The 18,780-nt window shown below is 40.1% G+C and overlaps 1 protein-coding gene across 2 annotated transcripts; it reads left to right on the top strand.

The window, feature by feature from the left end:
* Positions 1 to 1,750: 1,750 nt before the first annotated feature.
* LOC307157342 (tripartite motif-containing protein 16-like) lies at positions 1,751 to 18,384 on the top strand. 2 transcript variants are annotated; one of them, XM_079869228.1, is made up of 6 exons: positions 1,751 to 2,457; positions 9,884 to 9,979; positions 10,066 to 10,299; positions 10,645 to 10,804; positions 10,951 to 10,998; positions 17,263 to 18,384. In XM_079869228.1, the coding sequence occupies exons 1-6, from the start codon at positions 1,885 to 1,887 to the stop codon at positions 17,808 to 17,810; spliced, it is 1,659 nt and encodes a 552-aa protein (XP_079725354.1). In that variant the 5' UTR covers positions 1,751 to 1,884; the 3' UTR covers positions 17,811 to 18,384. The 2 variants fall into 2 exon arrangements, with proteins under 2 accessions (XP_079725354.1, XP_079725355.1); XM_079869229.1 differs by having other exon boundaries at positions 10,078 to 10,299.
* The last annotated feature ends 396 nt before the right edge of the window (positions 18,385 to 18,780 follow it).

The raw sequence follows: 18,780 nt of genomic DNA on the forward strand, positions 1-18,780 counted from the left end.
TTAAGCCTTTTGTGATTCGTTCGGCAGGACATGTAAACACTTGATCGGATTGAAAACCGAAACTGGAAACTGCTGCACATGTGCAATGACGTTGAAATGGCATAATGAAATATGACACATGCAACGAGCTGTTGTTGAATAAAGTGTCATGTCATTCTAAAATGTTCCTTTCACTCATGGTCTGTGAATTGGAGCAGGATTTTGGTTGAATTAATTTTCTTTCAGCAATTGTAGTAGACGCTCAGCGCCTCATTATGCTCCTGGTGTTTTAAAAAATGCGGTGCTCCCATTGAAAACTATTGGGAAAATACGCTAACCTCGAGAAAAAATACTTTGGTGGACACAGCCTAAATGTTTTTGTTATGATTGATGGAATTCAATAAATCATGGTCTAGTTTCACAGACAGGGTTTAGATTAAGCCATTAGGAATTATGCCATAGTTCAATAAGGACATATAAGTAGCTTTTATAAATGAGCCTTAGAAAAAAAAAAAAAAAAAAACATTACTGGTGCGCATCTCAAACAAAACAATGGCACTGGCATAATTTAAGATATTACAGTGAAAAATGCTTTCAGTTAAAACAGCTCAAACATGCATTTTAGTCTGGGACTAGACTTAAGCCTCGTCTGTGAAACTGGGCACATATGTTTTAACCTTAAATTAATTTTCCTTTACATCATTAATGTGTTAACTATAGAAATATGCAAGCAAAAACAATGCTTGTCCCCAAAACGGGTGAGCTTTTTGTGTCCAAAAATAAGATCCTCCTTAGCATACAAGTCAGAGCCAGTTTCCACCATTCTGTCATCCACTGACAGAATAATGTCTGTAGGACTTAAAAAGAATCAGACAGGTCAACAGTGTCAGCGAACTTTTGTGTCTGCGAGCGTGTTTAGTAGTCGCGTGATCAAAACCAATCAGCAAATAAACGCATCTAGTTGTCCACTGTCGTTTGAGCTGAGCTAAAAAAAAGGGCTATGTGCACGCTATTTTGTTCCTCTTATATCGAACATTTTATGAACTTTTGTTTTAATTTTATTGAGGAAAATTATATTGCTATAATTATCGTTTTATTGCCCAGTCCTTTGTGCACAGGTAAATAATTTATAATAAATACTGCAATATTCAATTAAAGATTTGGCAATATTTACTTCATAGTGACTCTAAGGAAACTGTAATTCTGGACAGTTTTCAGTCCTGCAGTAACAGTGTAGTATTTAGGATAGATAATTACTGAACTTTCAAGGTTGTTGTCTTACTTCTCTCTAACTTATATTTATTTTGAGTGTGTGTCTGAGACTTATTAAACAAAATGTGTTTGGGAACTGTTACGCCCTGGGCAGGGAGGAACAATAAATGCGGAGGAAGCAAGAGCGGCTTCTACAAAAACACATTTATTTATGAGAGTCAATCACAAAAAGTTCTGCTACGAAGCTTTCAAAAGCATGTGGCTGCGTCAGTTTACACATTGGTCCTGGCCAGGGATCAACGTAAGGGAAAAAAGTGCTTCATGGAAGCAATCCAGCATGTTTTTCTAGACAGGAGACACTTGTGCACCGGTGTATCCAATCCAGCTGATTACTCCCCGCAGCACTGCAGCGCACCTGTAGAGGGAGCACAACACACGGCAAAAGAGTAACAAAGAGTAGCGTCTGTGACAGAACACACATGGAAATTAAAAACTTGGCAGGAATGAGGCTCTCATCAGAAGAGAGGCTCTCTTCAGGATCAGGAATGTAGAAGCTGCTTTACAGACACACCTGTTTTGCACACGGCACTCAAACACAGAACCAGGAAACAGGAATCACATGAGTTCAGGGAAAGTGAAACTGAAGTGCAGTTGAGTTGTTGTGTGTTTGTGTCTCTGTATTCATGCAGTAAAATGGCAGAAGCCAGATTTTCTCAGGATGAGTTCATGTGTCCAGTGTGTCTGGATCTCCTGAAGGATCCTGTGGCCATTCCCTGTGGACACAGTTACTGTAAGATCTGTATTACATACAACTGGGATCAGGAGGATGAGAAGAGAGTCTACAGCTGTCCTCAGTGCAGACAGACCTTCAGGCCAAGACCTGCTTTAGCTAAAAACACCATTCTGGCTAAAGTGGTGGAGAAACTGAAGGAGACTGAACTTGCTGCTGACTGTTACGCTGGAGCTGGAGATGTGCAGTGTGACGTCTGTACTGGAAGAAAACACAAAGCCGTCAAGTCCTGTCTGGTGTGTCTGAACTCTTACTGTCAGAATCACCTTGAACAACATGAGAGTTTCTTTAAAGGAAAGAGTCACAATCTGACTGATGCCACTGGACGACTGCAGGAGATGATCTGCCAGAAACACGACAAGATCCTCGAGGTTTTCTGCCGCACTGATCAGAAGTGTATATGTGTGCTGTGTGTGATGGATGAACATAAAAACCACGACACTGTATCAGTGGCAGCACAGAGGACAGAGAAACAGGTATGAACACAGAGGTCCCATTATAATAATTTACAGGCTCATAAAGCTGTTTATGGGGTCTAGACCAGTGGTTCCCAACAGGGGGGTCGCGGCCCACAAGGGGGTCTCGGCGAGCTCTCTGGGGGGTCGCGTCATATTTTGAAAAGTTTTGAGTAATGAGCATTCAAGTCGTCCGTAACTTTTTCTATGTTAAAAATGTACAAAATGTATATAATGAGCGAGTTCATCATGAATCCATCTTCCAAACCGTGTTTTTGTCTTATTCTGAATCACTATGGTACACCTATAATAAGTGTTTATATTGGGACTATTTAACATCGCCGCCGCCGCGGAGTAGTGGTACTTGACCTGCGTGACTCGTCATAGCCAAACACAGAGAAGTAATTCCGGCTCCGAAAGACGCATTATTCTGTTAACAAAACGCATGTTTATTAACGATCACTATAGCGCAAAAAAGGAATGCATGCTTTAAGGAGAACGATCATATTACATTAGCTAATTTTATCCATTCCCTGGCTGACCAAAAAATGGGATTTTAACCATGACAGCCTTAAAAACCAAATACATGGGCCAGACTGACCCTTGAGGATGATAAAGATGTCTTACCCTGTTAAAGATCTCTCCACGCATTGACCAAATTACTCACGACCGGAAGATACTCACACTTATTGATAAAGCCTCACTAATAACATGCAAGTATTGAGGTCCCAGACAGCAGTAATTTTGTAATAGCCTATTCATTCTTTTTTTTTAACCTACACACCAGTGTGAATACTGATATTTTTTTATTGCGATTCAAATAGGGCCAATTTATAGGTTACTCTTAGGCTTACGTTTTTAAATTACAAATGGCCCACTGATGTTTTTGTTATTGTATTTTCAATATTAGGCTATAGGCTATTATTTGTGCATAAACATATCTGGTTATAGTAATAAACATAGCCTACCGTTTGCTTGAAAACAACATATTTTGTCATCCTTGCTGCTAACCAACAAGAGCGATAATATAATTAAATGTGAAGGGGGGCCCTAAAATATTTTCTTGGGAAAAAGGGGGTCTCAGACAATAAAAGGTTGGGAACCACTGTACTAGACTACATTTACATAATTTAATGTCTGTTTTCACCTTCTGTCTGAACACTGTTTTAGGGTATGTTTACATGACAACGATATGCTTAAAACTGAGAAGTATTACAACACACAACTAACACGACTCAACCAGGCCTTGGCCCCTTTATTTAGCGTATGTCTTGGGCTGGAATCAATTAATTGAAGGATATTGTGATGTGTTCATTCTGGAAGAAAAACTCAAGGCTACAATTTCAGGGAGTTCAGAAACAGTGACACTGATATAGAGGAAAAACTCCCTCTGGAGGCACTTTTTCATGCTCAAACAGCAACATTACACATTAAAGAAAGATGAACATGGGGAAAAACATTAAAGGAACCAATATTTCACCCAAAAAATGAACATTCATAATTTACTCATGTTATTCCTAACTGGTAAGACTCTCTTTTTCTGAGTAACTCAAAATAAGGAATTTGAAGGAATCTCTCATTTGTCTGTATTTTGAAAGTAGAATAAAAGAAATCTATACAACTCCAATGGGGGTGATCTAAGGCAGGGGTCCCCAACCCCCGGGCCGCACAGAAAGAATAAATAACTTACTGTATTTTACGGACTATAAGTCACTCCGGAGTATAAGTCGCATCAGTCAAAAAATGCGCCATCAAGAAGAAAAAACATATATAGCCTAAGTCGCATTTATTTCTAAATTAATTTCACAAAACAAAAAACAATGTTACAGAGGGGACAGTTCTCCGTTACGGACGTGAGCGCTCTGAAAGCGGCACTAAAAGATTGCTTTAAAACTTTCACAGAGACCTCAAACAGAAAGCAAAAGGCCTGTCTTTAAAGTGAATTTCGTTTTGTATTAATTGTATCTTAATTTTAAATAATGTTTATCAACCATTTGCCTGTATTTAATAAATAAGAAGTAAATATATTAGAAAATAATCACGACACGGAGGCGCCGGCGTGTGAACTGGAGCTCGTCTCATAAATTAACCGAAACTCAGTGATAAGGTAGCCTACTTGCCTCAGAGACCTGAGAAATATATAGAAAACTTGAAATGTCTACTTTTAAACAGAACAATTCAAAACGAAAGAAAACTGACTGTTCTCTGCTTATGTAATTCGTATGAAATGTGCATTTCTCTCTGGTGCGTTCACTATTGCGAAGATTGTGAATCAGCATCATCAACTTCATCTTTCCAGTCAACACTGACACAGAAAACACTTGTTTATTAGTAAACAATTAAAATGTCTCCTGCTATATTTTACATATTCATAATCATTCCTTTTGCCTGTTCGTTGTGACATCTTTTAGGTGCTTTATTGGCAGCGCCACCCTTACATGTTACATGAACGCATCAGCACCGAAAACATGGAGATTTTTTTCTTTTGGGGGGCATTTTGTTGTGTTCAGGCTTTCTCAGTTGTCTTTAGGTGCGATGTTACGAGGACGCTGCTAATAAAGTTGCGAGTAGGCCTACACATTGGATTCACATTTATTATTATATTTTTAAAAAAACCCAGTTTTTATGACGGACGTATAATTTTATTTTGTTGTATTTATCCGCCACACCTTAAAGGCCGGTCTGTGAAAATATTGTCTGATATTAAAGGGGTGGTAAAACACCTTTTTTCGAAGGCTTGAATGTGTTTGTGGGGTTCACTGTAACATGTGTTCATGCTTCGTTTTTAAAAATTCGCATTATTTTTCACATATTTAACATTATTCTACACTGCTCTGTCCCTCCTTGTAAAAACAGTCGGATGGATTCCAGGTTCTATGAAGCCCCGCCCTCAAAAATACGTAATGGGCTCAGATTGGTTAGCTGGCCCAGTGTGTTGTGATTCGCTAACCGCCAAGTTCACGTTGTTCAGAAACACCCTTTACACTTACCGGTAGTTTGTGCTTCAGTAAACAACGGCGTTAATATTGCCATAGCTGCTACCAGTTTGAGCCCGAATCAGACCCAGAGAATGTCAGTGGAGAGGATCGAGCAGAACATGTTCAAGAACGGCTGTTAAAGGACGTTTCAGAAAGGTATGTTTTTTTTAAGACTGCAGATCTATTGTGATCGTTATATATGACACTGTTAAGTTACTTTTGTATATTTAGAACGATTGTAGCTAAATATCTGTCACCAGAACTATTAACCCAATACGAACACTAAACATTGGCTTTACAACAGTAGCAAAATCAAACACAAACCATGTTTAGCATGCCTGCAGATAAACAATACACAAAAGCTATAATCAAAGAATAATTTACAGTGATCGCATAAACGACAACAACCACGAACATTCCAAGTTCGCTGCGCTGGTGATATTAAACACAAGTTTGGATGTGTTTGTCGGATAAGTATGAATTAGCATTTAACAAACTGGTTTGTGGAGACGAACAGCGTTCTCATTCGTTTACTTCCTCGCTACAACGTACAATTAACAATACGAACTATTACAGGAAAACACATCAACGAAAAAATCATACTTACAGGTTGTGGCTCGTAAACAACAGCTTCTCTTTTTAAAGTTGGAACTGCTCGATCTTTCAGGACAAGCCGTTGTGCGAATCCTGCATTGAACTCGTGTAGATTGAGGAAGCTTTCCTCCGGAAAATGTGCAGCATAGAGAGCGACATTTGGATTATAATTATGAGGGACCGAGTTAAAAATAAATTGTAACTGTCCTTAGGAAGACTGAACAAAGTGGACCTGCAATCTGGGTGAAAATAACAGCGTTTCGACGGCATAGCGGCAAGACACTCCACTACCACAACAACTCTTCTCCAAAGCAACATAAAATGGCCTCGCCCCCTTTATGTATTGTGTTCCCAGAGGAGGGGTTTATGTAAATATTGGGCTTAGTGATGTCAGCAAGCCCACAGGAATGTCGTGTAGTCCTTATCAGCCGTTTTCTGTAGTTCTTAGAAATTGATTTCTTTAAATGCAAATATCTCCATTTGCTTTAAACTTTGAACGTTGTAACTTTGCAGATGTTGTTTGTGCTCAAACAGCAACATTACACACTAACTAAAGTTAGAAAAGTGAAATCGGATTTTACCACCCCTTTAAACCGGTTTGTGGTGCAAAAAAGGTTGGGGACCATTGATCTAAGGCCTCGTTTACACTGTCAGTGGAATGTGACCCAATTCCAATTTTAATCTCATCTGTAATCTGAGTGCAAATATTAGAAAATGTGTAACTGCTGTCAAGTTACTGATCAAAAGTACAGGTCTGCATCATGAGTATTTACAATTCAGGTAAATGTTTTTAGTATATCGAAGCACATTAGCTACAAAATTATATTATGATATCTATAGCATATGAAGATCATGATTCTAAATCCTAATAGCAGAAATGTGAAATGTCATATAAAAATATGAAAATATGAAATGTTTTTTTTGTGAGTTTATAATGTAATGAATTGATCGTAAAAAAAAAATTACATTATGAGCTCAATATTTTATAAAATTTTGAGAAAATTACTACTGTAACGGCTGTGGGCGGTTGTTGAATGCACAAGACGATGATGAAAGTAATAATAAAGTTCATTTAACAGATACATGTAGAACAGACACAACCACGTAAACGCAAACAAGAACCGACAAAGGACTGAACAGAACAGGGAGTATAAATACACAGAAGGGAACTAATTAGACAGGTGAAGAAGGTAAACTAATTAGGAACAAACAAGCACAGGTGCAGACAATCCATCATATGGTGATGACGTGGTGGTGACATAACGCCCCCCTCGGATAGGTGCGTCCTCGCGCCATAAAGACGACGAGAAGAAGAAGAAAAAAAGAAAAAAGGGCGGAGGCTTCGGCCTTGGAGGAGTTGGTGGAGATGTGGACCATGGTGGAGCTAACGTTGGGAGGAACCAGGGAGGAGTGTTGACCGAGGGGGCGGACGGAACCCTGGGACCGATCGGCGGAGGCGGAACCATGGTGAGTACCATAGAGGAACAGGCGGAACAGAGAGGTTGACGGAACAGGGCGACATAGCAGGTTTGGAGGGTTGGCGCTGAGCCGCTGGGTCACGGGACTGAGGTGATGACGAGGACTGGGATGACCGGGGCGACGATGTGGTGAGCGAGGATGACGGTTGGAGGAAGGGAGGAGTCCGATGGAGATGTAGGGGTGCAGGGTGTAGGCGTAGCCGGCATCCCGGAAGTTCGATGTGGAAGCTGGACTTCGACCTCCGAAGGCTGACCAGGATAGACGAGGGAGTCCAGTGGAGCTTCCGGGCAGACTAGCCGCAGAGGCGATAAGGGAGCGGTGAGCCAAGGCGAAGGTGACAGACTGACAGGCCGAGGTGGAGATATGGGCCTGGAGGCCCGAGGTGTAGCTGGGGGCTCGGTCTCACGCCAAGCTGGTGGAGGGGAAGCCCGAGGCGCAGAAGATGAAACACACGGAGTGAGCGGCGGAGGCAGAACCGAGCTGGACCACACCAGTGGTGCCGACGGATCCAGGGGGCTGGCCTTGACCAGCGATGAAGATGGGATAAGGAGGTCAGGCAGGGATACGGGCTGCAGGTTTCCGGATGGGACCGGCAAAGAAGATGAAGAGTCGAGGGTGGGGACTTGGGTGGGAATTGGATCCACGGACCACAGGTCGATGAGGTCCAGGTCCGCTCCTGGCTCTAAGGTGGACTGACCTGCCTGTGTCAACTCCGGGGCCTTGATGTACTCCATGGGCACCTCGGGCTCGCTGGCTGTGAGGGTGATGTTGAATGCACAAGACGATGATGAAAGTAATAATAAGGTTTAGTTAACAGATACATGTAGAACAGACACAACCACGTTCAGAACCGACAAAGGACTGAACAGAACAGGGATTATAAATACACAGAAGGAAACTAATTAGAAAGGTGAAGAAGGTAAACTAATTAGGGACAAACGAGCACAGGTGCAGACAATCCATGATATGGTGATGACGTGGTGGTGACAACTACATTATGAACAGTTTATTAAAATAATAATGTAATACTTATTATATTATGTACAGTTATTACATTATGACTTGCTACTAGCCTTTTAAAGCACATATTATATACCTGGATAGGCTATGCTAAGGATGCAATGGAATTTAGGATGCTTAACAGATAACAATATATTTCAATATATATGACAATATATTATGCAATTATTTTTTAATTGCTGTCCTTACCAAAATCTGTGGTCCACAACAGCTTGCAAAATCATAGAATGCCATTCCTTTCGATTAAAGTAGTCAGTGTGGTCCTCAGATGGAGCAATGACCTGTATGTGTCTCCCATCGATGGCCCCAGCGCACTGAGGGAACCCCCAGTGGGTTTTGAAACCTCTTATGACGTTCTGCAGCTCTCCCAGCTGCGGAAGCTGGATGTACTCACGCCACAGCTCGTCTCGCACGGCTTGACAGAATTCGTTGACTATCAGGCACACCGATGCGCTGCTTATCCCAAACAGGTGTTCCAATGTGCGATAGCCCGTTCCTGTTGCAAGCCACCAGAGAGCAACCCCGACGTGCATCTGCAAAGTGTTGTCGTAGGAGAGGAATGTGGACAAACGTTAACACAGCATATAAAAAGTTGGCTTGCTCATCCTAAAATTTCGGATCCACTGCTCCTCATTAAAGCCTGCCACAATATGCCCCCACCAATCCTGAGACCTCTCTCGCACCCAGACATTCCTCTGAATGGTTGTGGAAACAATAGCTGAAACATATGCGCAAGCTGCAATTATGGCCCTTTTCCTTTTCCTCCTCTGCCTCAAAATCATGGGGATGTTTGGCGAACTTCACATATATCCCAGAGCTACCATCAAAATTGTGCGTTCGTCCATCTCGGATAGTGTATGGTGCAAGAATGCATGCACAATGTTTCAGATAGTATGGCTAGTGTAAACACATGAATCGGATATGGGTCACAATTGAAAGAACGTGTAAACGGACGGTCAAAAAAATCGGATATAGGCAACAAATCAGAATTAGGCATCAAGACCTGCAGTGTAAACGAGGCCAAAGTTTTCTGAAAATATATGACATATGGTGGCATGATTAGTAATGTGACATGCATGAGCTAGTGAGGTTTGATGTTATTGACGTGTCACCATATTTAATTTGGGCTTTAGAAACAGTGACATTCTCCAGAAGATCATCTTTTCTGCAAAATAAATCATAAAAGTTTGGAAAGACATGAGGATGAGTAAACAATAAAGAATTTACTTTTCTAGGTGAACTATCTATATAAAGCTAGGCTATAAAGCTTGAATAAAATAATGCTGCCACTTATGATTGAACCTATAATCTTGATGATTGAACCTGCAACTTGATGATTTCTGTGATGTTTCTCCTGTCATTGGTTTGTCCTTTAGCACCAGCTGAAAGAGACACAGAGGTCGTTCCAGCAGAGGATCCAGCAGAGAGAGAAAGATCTTCAGCAGCTGAGAGAGGCTGTGGCGTCTCATAAGGTGAGTCTGGAGAAGAAGAGAAGTTTGAGACGTCTCAGTCAGGACTCACTGAAGCCACTGTGTGATTGTGATGTGTGTCCTAACAGCGCTCTGCACAGACAGCAGTGGAGGACAGTGAGAGGATCTTCACTGAGCTCATCCGCTCCATTGAGAGAAGCCGCTCTGAGGCGACACAGCGGATCAGAGATCAGGAAAAGACTGCAGTGAGTCGAGCTGAAGGACGACTGGAGCGACTGGAGCAGGAGATCAATGATCTGAGGAGGAGAGACGCTGAGCTGGAGCAGCTTTCACACACACAGGATCACATCCATTTCCTGCAGGTAACAGAGATCTAGAAGAACAGGGTCATAGTGGACTTGAGCAAGAGACTCACAAAGAAACATTTCATGAGAGCAGAATGAGCCGTTGACTGAAGTGTTGATCTGTGTGTTCGGTTATTATATCATCATCAGTCAGACTCTCATCTGATCTTCTTCTATTGAAAGAGATGCACTTACAAATGCAGTTCAGCTCTGGAATTCCTTAGGAAACAACAATGTGAAATCCATGAACCTGATGGCACCAGTTTCATTACTAAAGATCAAAAAGAACCACATAAATCTGATAGTAGTGCAGGGTATTGATGAAGTGTGGAGATGATGAGCTTTGATTTCTGTTTTCTGTAGAGTTTCCAGTCTCTCTCAGCTCCTCCTGAATCTACAGACGTAAATGACAATCCCTTCAGTTCTCTCTCCTCTTTTGAAGTCGTGAGAGAATCTGTCCGTCAGCTGAGAGACAAACTGGAGGATTTCTGCCAAGAGGAGCTGAAGAAGATCTCTGACAGAGGTAAAGTCCTGGAGATTCATCAGCTCTCAGAAATGATCCTCCATCATCATATTAGATCATATTAGAAGATCATCTTAGGAACGGATGCAGGGATCATTTTCTCTTGACATGATAATCACACTCTTCATGTCTGTTGATTTCCACAGTCACTTTCACCGACATTGATCCCAGAACCAGGAACGACTTGCTACAATGTAAGTCACTAAGAAAACAAGCAGAAAAACATGTCTTCATGTTCTTCCTGTAGGAGGTGAAAGAAAACATGATAGAAGAGTTTCATAGTTGATCATGTAAATTAGTGTTTCTCAACAGAGGTGTTTGGAGAACATCAGGGTGCGCTGGAAGCAATATCTTCAAAAGTGGGTGTTCAGGTGTTCTTTGGCACGTAAATGCCAAAGATTTACTAGATGAAATTTGCAACGTTCTAACGTTGCATTCTACACAATGCAAACATTGCAAATGCATTAATCTTGTTGTCAGCGTGAACGCGGAGCTGGTATCTGTGTATTGATGGTGCAGAAAATGAGTATTGGAACAGTGTCAGATATTTCAGCATCAATATGTTTTGTAATATCTATATTTTTGACAACACTGCCATGTAGTTTGTTTCTCCAAACCTTCAGTCCATAAATCACTCTGAGCTCCTTCACTGTGAGGTTATCATCGGCTCTCCTGAATCTGTGCAGCGGCCGCTTTTTATCAGTCCATTTATGATCAGGCATCTTGGCTACTGAAATGCCAGTCAAAGGTAATTTTAAATTTTAGGCGTACTCAGTATCGGATTGTGATTTTACAAGTAGAGAAGTAAATTAATTTGCTTAATTTGTGCTCAAGTACAAGTAAAATTTCAGACTTACAAATATACTCGTACAAGTACCCAAAAACGGCTTAATTACAGTAATGTGAGTAGTTGTAATTCATTACTTCCATCCCTGTAAATAAAAATATATATAATATACACCACATATCAAATGTTTGGGGTAGGTATGATTTTTAAATGTTTTTGAAAGAAGTCTCTCCTAATATTTGATCCCAAAATACAGGAAAAAACAGTAATATTGTAAAATATCACTACGATTTTAAAGAAACATTTTCTATTTGAATATACTGCATTTTAAAATGTAAAATAAAAATGTGGAACTTGTGGAGGTGTTTTTATCTGGAATTTTTTGAAAAACAGAAAGATTGAAATAGAATATGAAATAAATATAGAAAGCCCCGTCCACACTACTGCGTTTTCGTTTAAAAATGGAGACCTTTTGCTACGTTTGCACCTCCCGTCCACACTAAAACGGAGACCCAAAACGGAGAAGTTTAGAAACGCTGCCGACCCGTTTTTCGTTTTGAATATCCGGAGGGCGTTTTAGTGTGGACGGGTCAAAACGGAGGACTTTAAAAACGATGACGTAGTAGAGGCTCATGCTCGGCTCTATGATTGGGTGTCATCAGTCATGCCGTATATCTTTGCTAGCAGCTGTTGTCCAAGTAAATTCTGCATTTTACAATGCTATAACTGCCTACATGCGCCGGAGGCAAGCTATTATTCGAGCGCTCTGTGACAATTCCCGTGTGCAGCGGCGGTATCGACCGTACATGGAGCGTCGGTTTTGGGTTAACCTGGGAAGAACCAGCGCATGGTGGGATAATTTTATCAATGAAGTTGTGTTTACACCGGCACGTGCATGCCCACTGTTGGTGAATGGTCACGTGATCCGCGTTTTCAGTCGTTTTAATGTGGACGGAGATCAATTCTAATACACAGCTAAAACGCTGGTGTGGACGGAGATCGTATTCGTTTTAATTCTCCGTTTCTAAACGAAAACGCAGTACTGTGGATGGGGCCTTAGTTATGTTTAATTATTTAAAATAGAACTGTGTATTAACATTTTAAATGTCTACACTGTCTATTTAAATGTTAACATACTACCATCCTACCAAGATTTCATCACATCCAAATAAAGCAAGATTTGAAATGGAATGGTCTTGTGACTTTAACAAAGATGTAAATCAGGACAGGAATAAACTGGGGATTTAACATATTCTTCAAAAAACAGGATATATTTTAGAACTAATTAATAAATATGATTATTTTTCACTGAAAGCCAATTAAAAACATCCATCCAAGATTTAGAGGTAAAATCACAGTAGTAAAAAAGCTTCAGGAATGTAAGAACAAACTGAAATCTCTTCTTCTTTTGAGGAAACAGATAGACATTTAAAGAAAGCTCAAGATCCCTAAAGGCTACAGCACTGAAAATCACCAACAATAGGTCTACAATACTTTGATTCAACGATGAGTGTAATAATAAAAATACAATTTAAAGGGGGGGTGAAATGCTCATTTTCACTCAATCTCCTGTTAATCTTGAGTACCTATAGAGTAATATTGCATCCTTCATATCTCCAAAAAGTCTTTTGTTTTATTATATTAATCAAAGAAAGATAGGGTGTACCGAGTCTTTCCGGAAAAAACCGAGCGGCTGGGGGCGGGCCGTGTGGGCGAAGCTTAGCTGTGCTAACGCACCGAGCTAGTGACAACACACAGAGACATTATTTGTTCAACAGTTACTCACCGTCCGGTTCCAACGCACGACCGCGAACCTTTATCATTGCGACTGCTCGATCCTTAACCCTCTGAGGTCTAAGGGCATTTTTTCACTTTTTCTTCGATTTTACATATCTTATTAAATTCACCTTTTAAAGGCAATTACATAACATAATCCCATGTGTTTTATATCAAAATGTGCAGAGAAAACCCAGCTCTTTCACTGATGAGCTCACCACTTGTCCTAGAGCATTGTGTAAAGAGAGAGAGAGGGATAATTTGGCTCTAAAAGGTGAAAAATATAAGTCCGATTTTTGAAATTATTCAAATCTCTTGTGGAAACATACCATTACTCATGTGGACGAATTATTTTGGCCCCTGATATGGGTTCCCCAAAGTCTTAGGGTCACAAAAGTAGTGTAATATATGAATAAAATAGTAGATAATGAATAATAATTGTCTAAAGAGACATTTTGAAAAATCGTTTTTTAGTACAAGTTTTGTCTGTGACTCTACCTTCACCAAATGTTAGAGGGACTGAGATAAAATAGGACTAAAATAACTTCCTACTACATATCAAGCTTTATGGGATGTGTGCAAATGAAAAAGTAGCATTACAACAGGTCTTTCTTTCAAGCAAATGTTTACTTTGTGAAAAAAGCTCACTACTAACAATATTCACAAAATGTAAAAATTTTCATGTTTTCTTGTCTATGACATGTCAACTTTTCAACATTTTTTTTTCAAACCAAAGATGAACTATATATTAGATATTAGAAATAGTGCTGGTTGATGCTGGGGGGGGGGGGTACGGGACCTCTTGGCTGGCCGGGTTGGTGATGATGGTTGCTGTGTAAGGGCTGGTGGTGACGTGGTGACCTGGTGACTGGTGGCAGGCACAGGTGAGGCTGCCTGTGTTACACTGGGCCCTGGTAGCTGTGAATCCTATCTTAAAAAAACACAAAAACAAATAAGTTAGGACTTGCATTATCAATTTGGCCAAAACATATTGATTCATCACTACAAGAGATAATGTTATTCAAATTGTGAATTGAGGTGAAGAAATATTACATTAGTTATCAAAAGGAGACCACCAAGAACAGCCTACATGCCTACAACGTTACTATTTTTAAGTGTACCCCAGTTTTACACAAGAAAATAACTTTTACATAAAGTAAACACTTTGCTAAAGGCGCAGTCAATTTGTCAAAGTTCAGATACACAAAGCAGCACAGCGCACTTTATTTTAGCCAATATGGTCACAGTTAGCCTAGGTCTAGGACAAAGTGCACCATGCGAACAATGTTTTTATAAAATAAATACGCTTACCCGTCTTCAACTGGATCTCTTCTGTGATCGTAATCCTCATCTTCATCAGAAGAAAATCCATCAGGCTCGGAAACTCGCCTTTCATCCTCGTCGCTGTTCTCCAAAACCGCCGCAAGTACGTCTGTCAATGTCTTCGCCATTATCTTTCATTGTCTTCTTCTTTATGTTTTTGCCATGTTTTTTCGCGGACTTTTTTACTCTTTCTCTCTCCATGTCAGCTTGTATTTTCCTCACTGTGAGGAGATGGGAGGGGACTTAGGGATTTCAACTGCATCTATTGGTTGGTTTCACACAAAATGCAGACAGGCAAGCTAGCCCACCAATCACGCAAGGCGAACGGTCATCTTGTCTTCCCTCTTGCTCTCTGTATGAGTCACGTACGATTTCGCGAAAATAAGGACGTTGAAGCTGAGAATCTATCGATTACGGCAAAATCAGAACCATTTATGTGTGCTGCACAATCGCAGAGATATTAATAGAAACATTTAGTAAACATCGAGTTGACGCGCCCGCGCGTCATCCGACCTCAGGGGGTTAAGCATTAGACGATCTGGGCTTTGTTTATAAAACAATCATCGTCGAAATGCAGGGAACAAACAGCTACACAACTCCGTTTATGCTCAGGAAAACAAACTCCATCCACGGGTTCCTTAACGCTGGGTTCTTTGGGAATCTGTGCAGGGTTGTCTTGCCCTGGCAACCAAAAACACGCTTCTTTGGTGACATTGACTTCCCAAAAGCCGGGCAGGGCGCTTTGATGGCGAACTGCTTTCACTCTCTTGCTCTGGTCTAAGAGTGCGCGCGCGGCCGCGATCTTACCGGAGAAGTGCCCTTAGGACCCATATAAGGAAATTCCGCCCTATCTTACGTAAGACAGAGCCATACTCGAAAAAAACTTTCCGAAACTTGTGACAAACCGGAAGGAGTATTTTTGGAACAAAAATACTCCTTCAAACGTACAACTTAGTTTTTGAAACTTTGTCCATGTTTAGCATGGGAATCCAACTCTTTACCAGTGTAAAAAACTCAGTATGCATGAAATAGCATTTCACCCCCCCTTTAATAGATTTTTGCTGAATTAAAGGTGCAGTGTATGATTTTTAGCGGCATCTAGTGGTGAGATTTGCGAATTGCAAACAGGCAGTCACTCATGGCCCATCCCTCAAATTGCAAACTCAAAGGAGAAGCTACGGTGGCCGACATAGGATCGGAAGATGTCGTCGTCTGAGTCAGCAGAGTCAAGCAATGAGGTTTCTTTATATTATATTTTATATTAAATTAAATTTACTTAATTATTCAGTAAAACCACATGTTATTGCGATTTTTTTTTTTAACATGTTAATCATTGTGTTAGTCTTTTATTCACTGACTTTACCATAGCCTGTTTCCATGCTAGTTAGTATAAGATAAGAGCTATGGATAAGAGCATCAAAGCAGCTAGGTAAGGGGAAATAGCTAACGTTACGATGTCCGAGGCATCGTTCAGACAGCATGTTTTTCTCCACGTTTGTAGAGTCAGGGACAACCTGAGTATTCTGCTGCGTCTTTTTCTGCTGCTTCTCATTCAAGTTAGTGACAAAACGCGCTCTGTAGCGCTGTTTGTTCGCTGTCGGCTACGGTAGAAACATGACGTCACGATATGTTGACCTTCATAGAAGGGGGGTGCCCGCGGTTATGTAGATATAAATGACTCATTCTAAGGTAATAAAAACATAACGGTTCATTAAATAAGGTCTTTATACACCACTGAAAACATAGTTATGGATCGTATATTGCATTTCTGTCAATAGATCCTCAGAAATATTACACATTGCACCTTTAATTAATGCATCCTTCTTTTTAAAAAAAGAATAGTACAGAGATCCCAAACATTTGAATGGTGTAAATATAATAAGTCAAATTATACACTGAATAATACCCAACATTAACATTAATATTCAGTAAATGATACACTGATGTAAATTATGATTTTCACAGGATATCTGATAAACTATTTGTAACACAGACTCAAGCTGAGTAGGATACATGTGAAGTTTATTTAAATAGCGCACACTCAGTGTACAAACAGACGTGGGTTGAAATACCAGAGAAAATAGGCAGAGAAGAGTCGTAAACAGTAATCCAAGGCAGGGTCAAAACACAGGCAGAAGATACAATGATAGACAGGAATCATGACACTAGTAAACTATATTATTGCTCTTCCTGCATTGACACCATTATATGAGAACTGAACCGAGCTGGACGATGACGTCACTGTTTTTTCCAGAGCGGCTGTATAGATAAATGAACTAAATTAATAACTTTTTTACAACAGAAATTAACCAACACTGAACTTACTTAAGCTGGACAATGGTAATATTTTCTTCTAGATCTGCTGTACAGACGAAACAAACTTTGTTGCATTATTTTCCTGTTATCACTGTAAAGCTGCTTTGAAACAATCTGTATTGATCAAAGCACTAAATATATAAAGGTGACTTGACTACTGAGACACTGCTGATATATTGAACATGAAGAGATCAGCTATAATAAAAGATCAGACAGATTCATAATTCCTGATTCTGATGTGTTTTCTCTCCATCAGATTCCCATCAGTTCACTCTGGATCTGAACACAGTGAATAAACGCCTCCGTCTGTCTGAGAGGAACAGAGTGATTACTTGCACTGGCACAGATCAGCCGTATCCTGATCATCCAGACAGATTTGATAGTTATTGTCTGGTGTTGTGTAGAGAGAGTGTGTGTGGACGCTGTTACTGGGAGATTGAGTGGAGTGGAGAATATGTGTCTATATCAGTGTCATATAAGAGCATCAGCAAGAAGGGATCGGGTGATGAGTGTTTGTTTGGATATAATGATCAGTCCTGGAGTTTGGACTGTTCTTCCTCCAGTTACTCATTCATACACAATAAGATAGAGACTGAACTGCCTGTAAAGTCCATCAACAGGAGAATAGGAGTGTATGTGGATCACAGGAGAATAGGAGTGTATGTGGATCACAATGCAGGAACTCTGTCCTTCTACAGCGTCTCTGACACAATGAGCCTCATCCACACAGTCCAGACCACATTCACTCAACCGCTCTATCCTGGGTTTTATGTTGGTTGTAAATCATCAGTGAAACTCTGTTGATGAATCAGAACAAACTGTAGAGAGATTCTACCCATAATGCTTTGAGCTGCATGATAAATCTGTAACAGTGAGATGTTAGTCTCTTTATTTTCTCTTCATTACATTAATACCACAGCTGAACTTCTGTCAGTGAAATGACATGTCAGAATAAATGTGTGTAATGAATCCTCATATAGACAGTCAGATCAGTGTGTGTTTGTGAGTCATGATGAGTGACGGTGTGTATCTGTGCTTTTCTCAAGCTCCATTTGTGTTGATGGAAATCATTCATTCAGTTCTTATTGTAGTGTCACACACAAGTAGTCTATATGGGGGACAATGTGTCACTTTTTAATTTATGACCCTTGATTTATGTTTTTATGTCAGGATATGTCCAAATATGGGTGTTTTATGACCAACAGGTGGTATGTGAAATTTTACCCATGTGTGGTTCCGGTGGGGGTTTATGCGTGTCTGTGTGTTTTATGACTGTAAGCTGCTTGGTGAGACAAGGAAGTGAATGTTTTTTCAGGGATGTTTTTATTATTGGTGGAATCAATAATAAAGTCCACAGAATGGTGAAATTATGAACATGAAGAAATCTGTCATGGATTTGTTTTTCAGATGACGAAGCAACTTCCAGAATGTCTGTGGGGAGAATAAAAACGGGTGAATGAAATTAAGAAATAGCATAGACAAATTAAAAAGCATATAAAATAACAGATATGTGAAATAAGATGAAATTTATTTAACTATTTCTAAAAGTAAGTTTTAACCTTTAACACCACATTATATGAGTTAAGAATACAAATGTCTGTCTGATAGTCTCTCAGGAGTGTATAAATAGCCGATCGTGGAATTTTAGGAGCAGAAGAAAATATGTCAGAGTGAATTGTTTTCAGATTACACAGTCACATCCATAAATAAAACAATTTAGATTATATGAAACAAGATGTTAAATGATCAAGTACAAGTATTTTAATCTAATACA

The sequence above is a fragment of the Squalius cephalus genome (assembly GCF_949319135.1).
Source record: "Squalius cephalus genome assembly, chromosome: 4".
NCBI lineage: Eukaryota > Metazoa > Chordata > Actinopteri > Cypriniformes > Leuciscidae > Squalius > Squalius cephalus.

Bases quoted from the DNA above. Each gene is read 5' to 3' on its own strand.
- LOC307157342 (XM_079869228.1), top strand. From the start codon at position 1,885: ATGGCAGAAGCCAGATTTTCTCAGGATGAGTTCATGTGTCCAGTGTGT. The intron at 2,458-9,883 runs GTATGAACACAG...TTTGTCCTTTAG, and splicing joins CACAGAGGACAGAGAAACAG to CACCAGCTGAAAGAGACACA. The intron at 10,300-10,644 runs GTAACAGAGATC...TGTTTTCTGTAG, and splicing joins ATCACATCCATTTCCTGCAG to AGTTTCCAGTCTCTCTCAGC.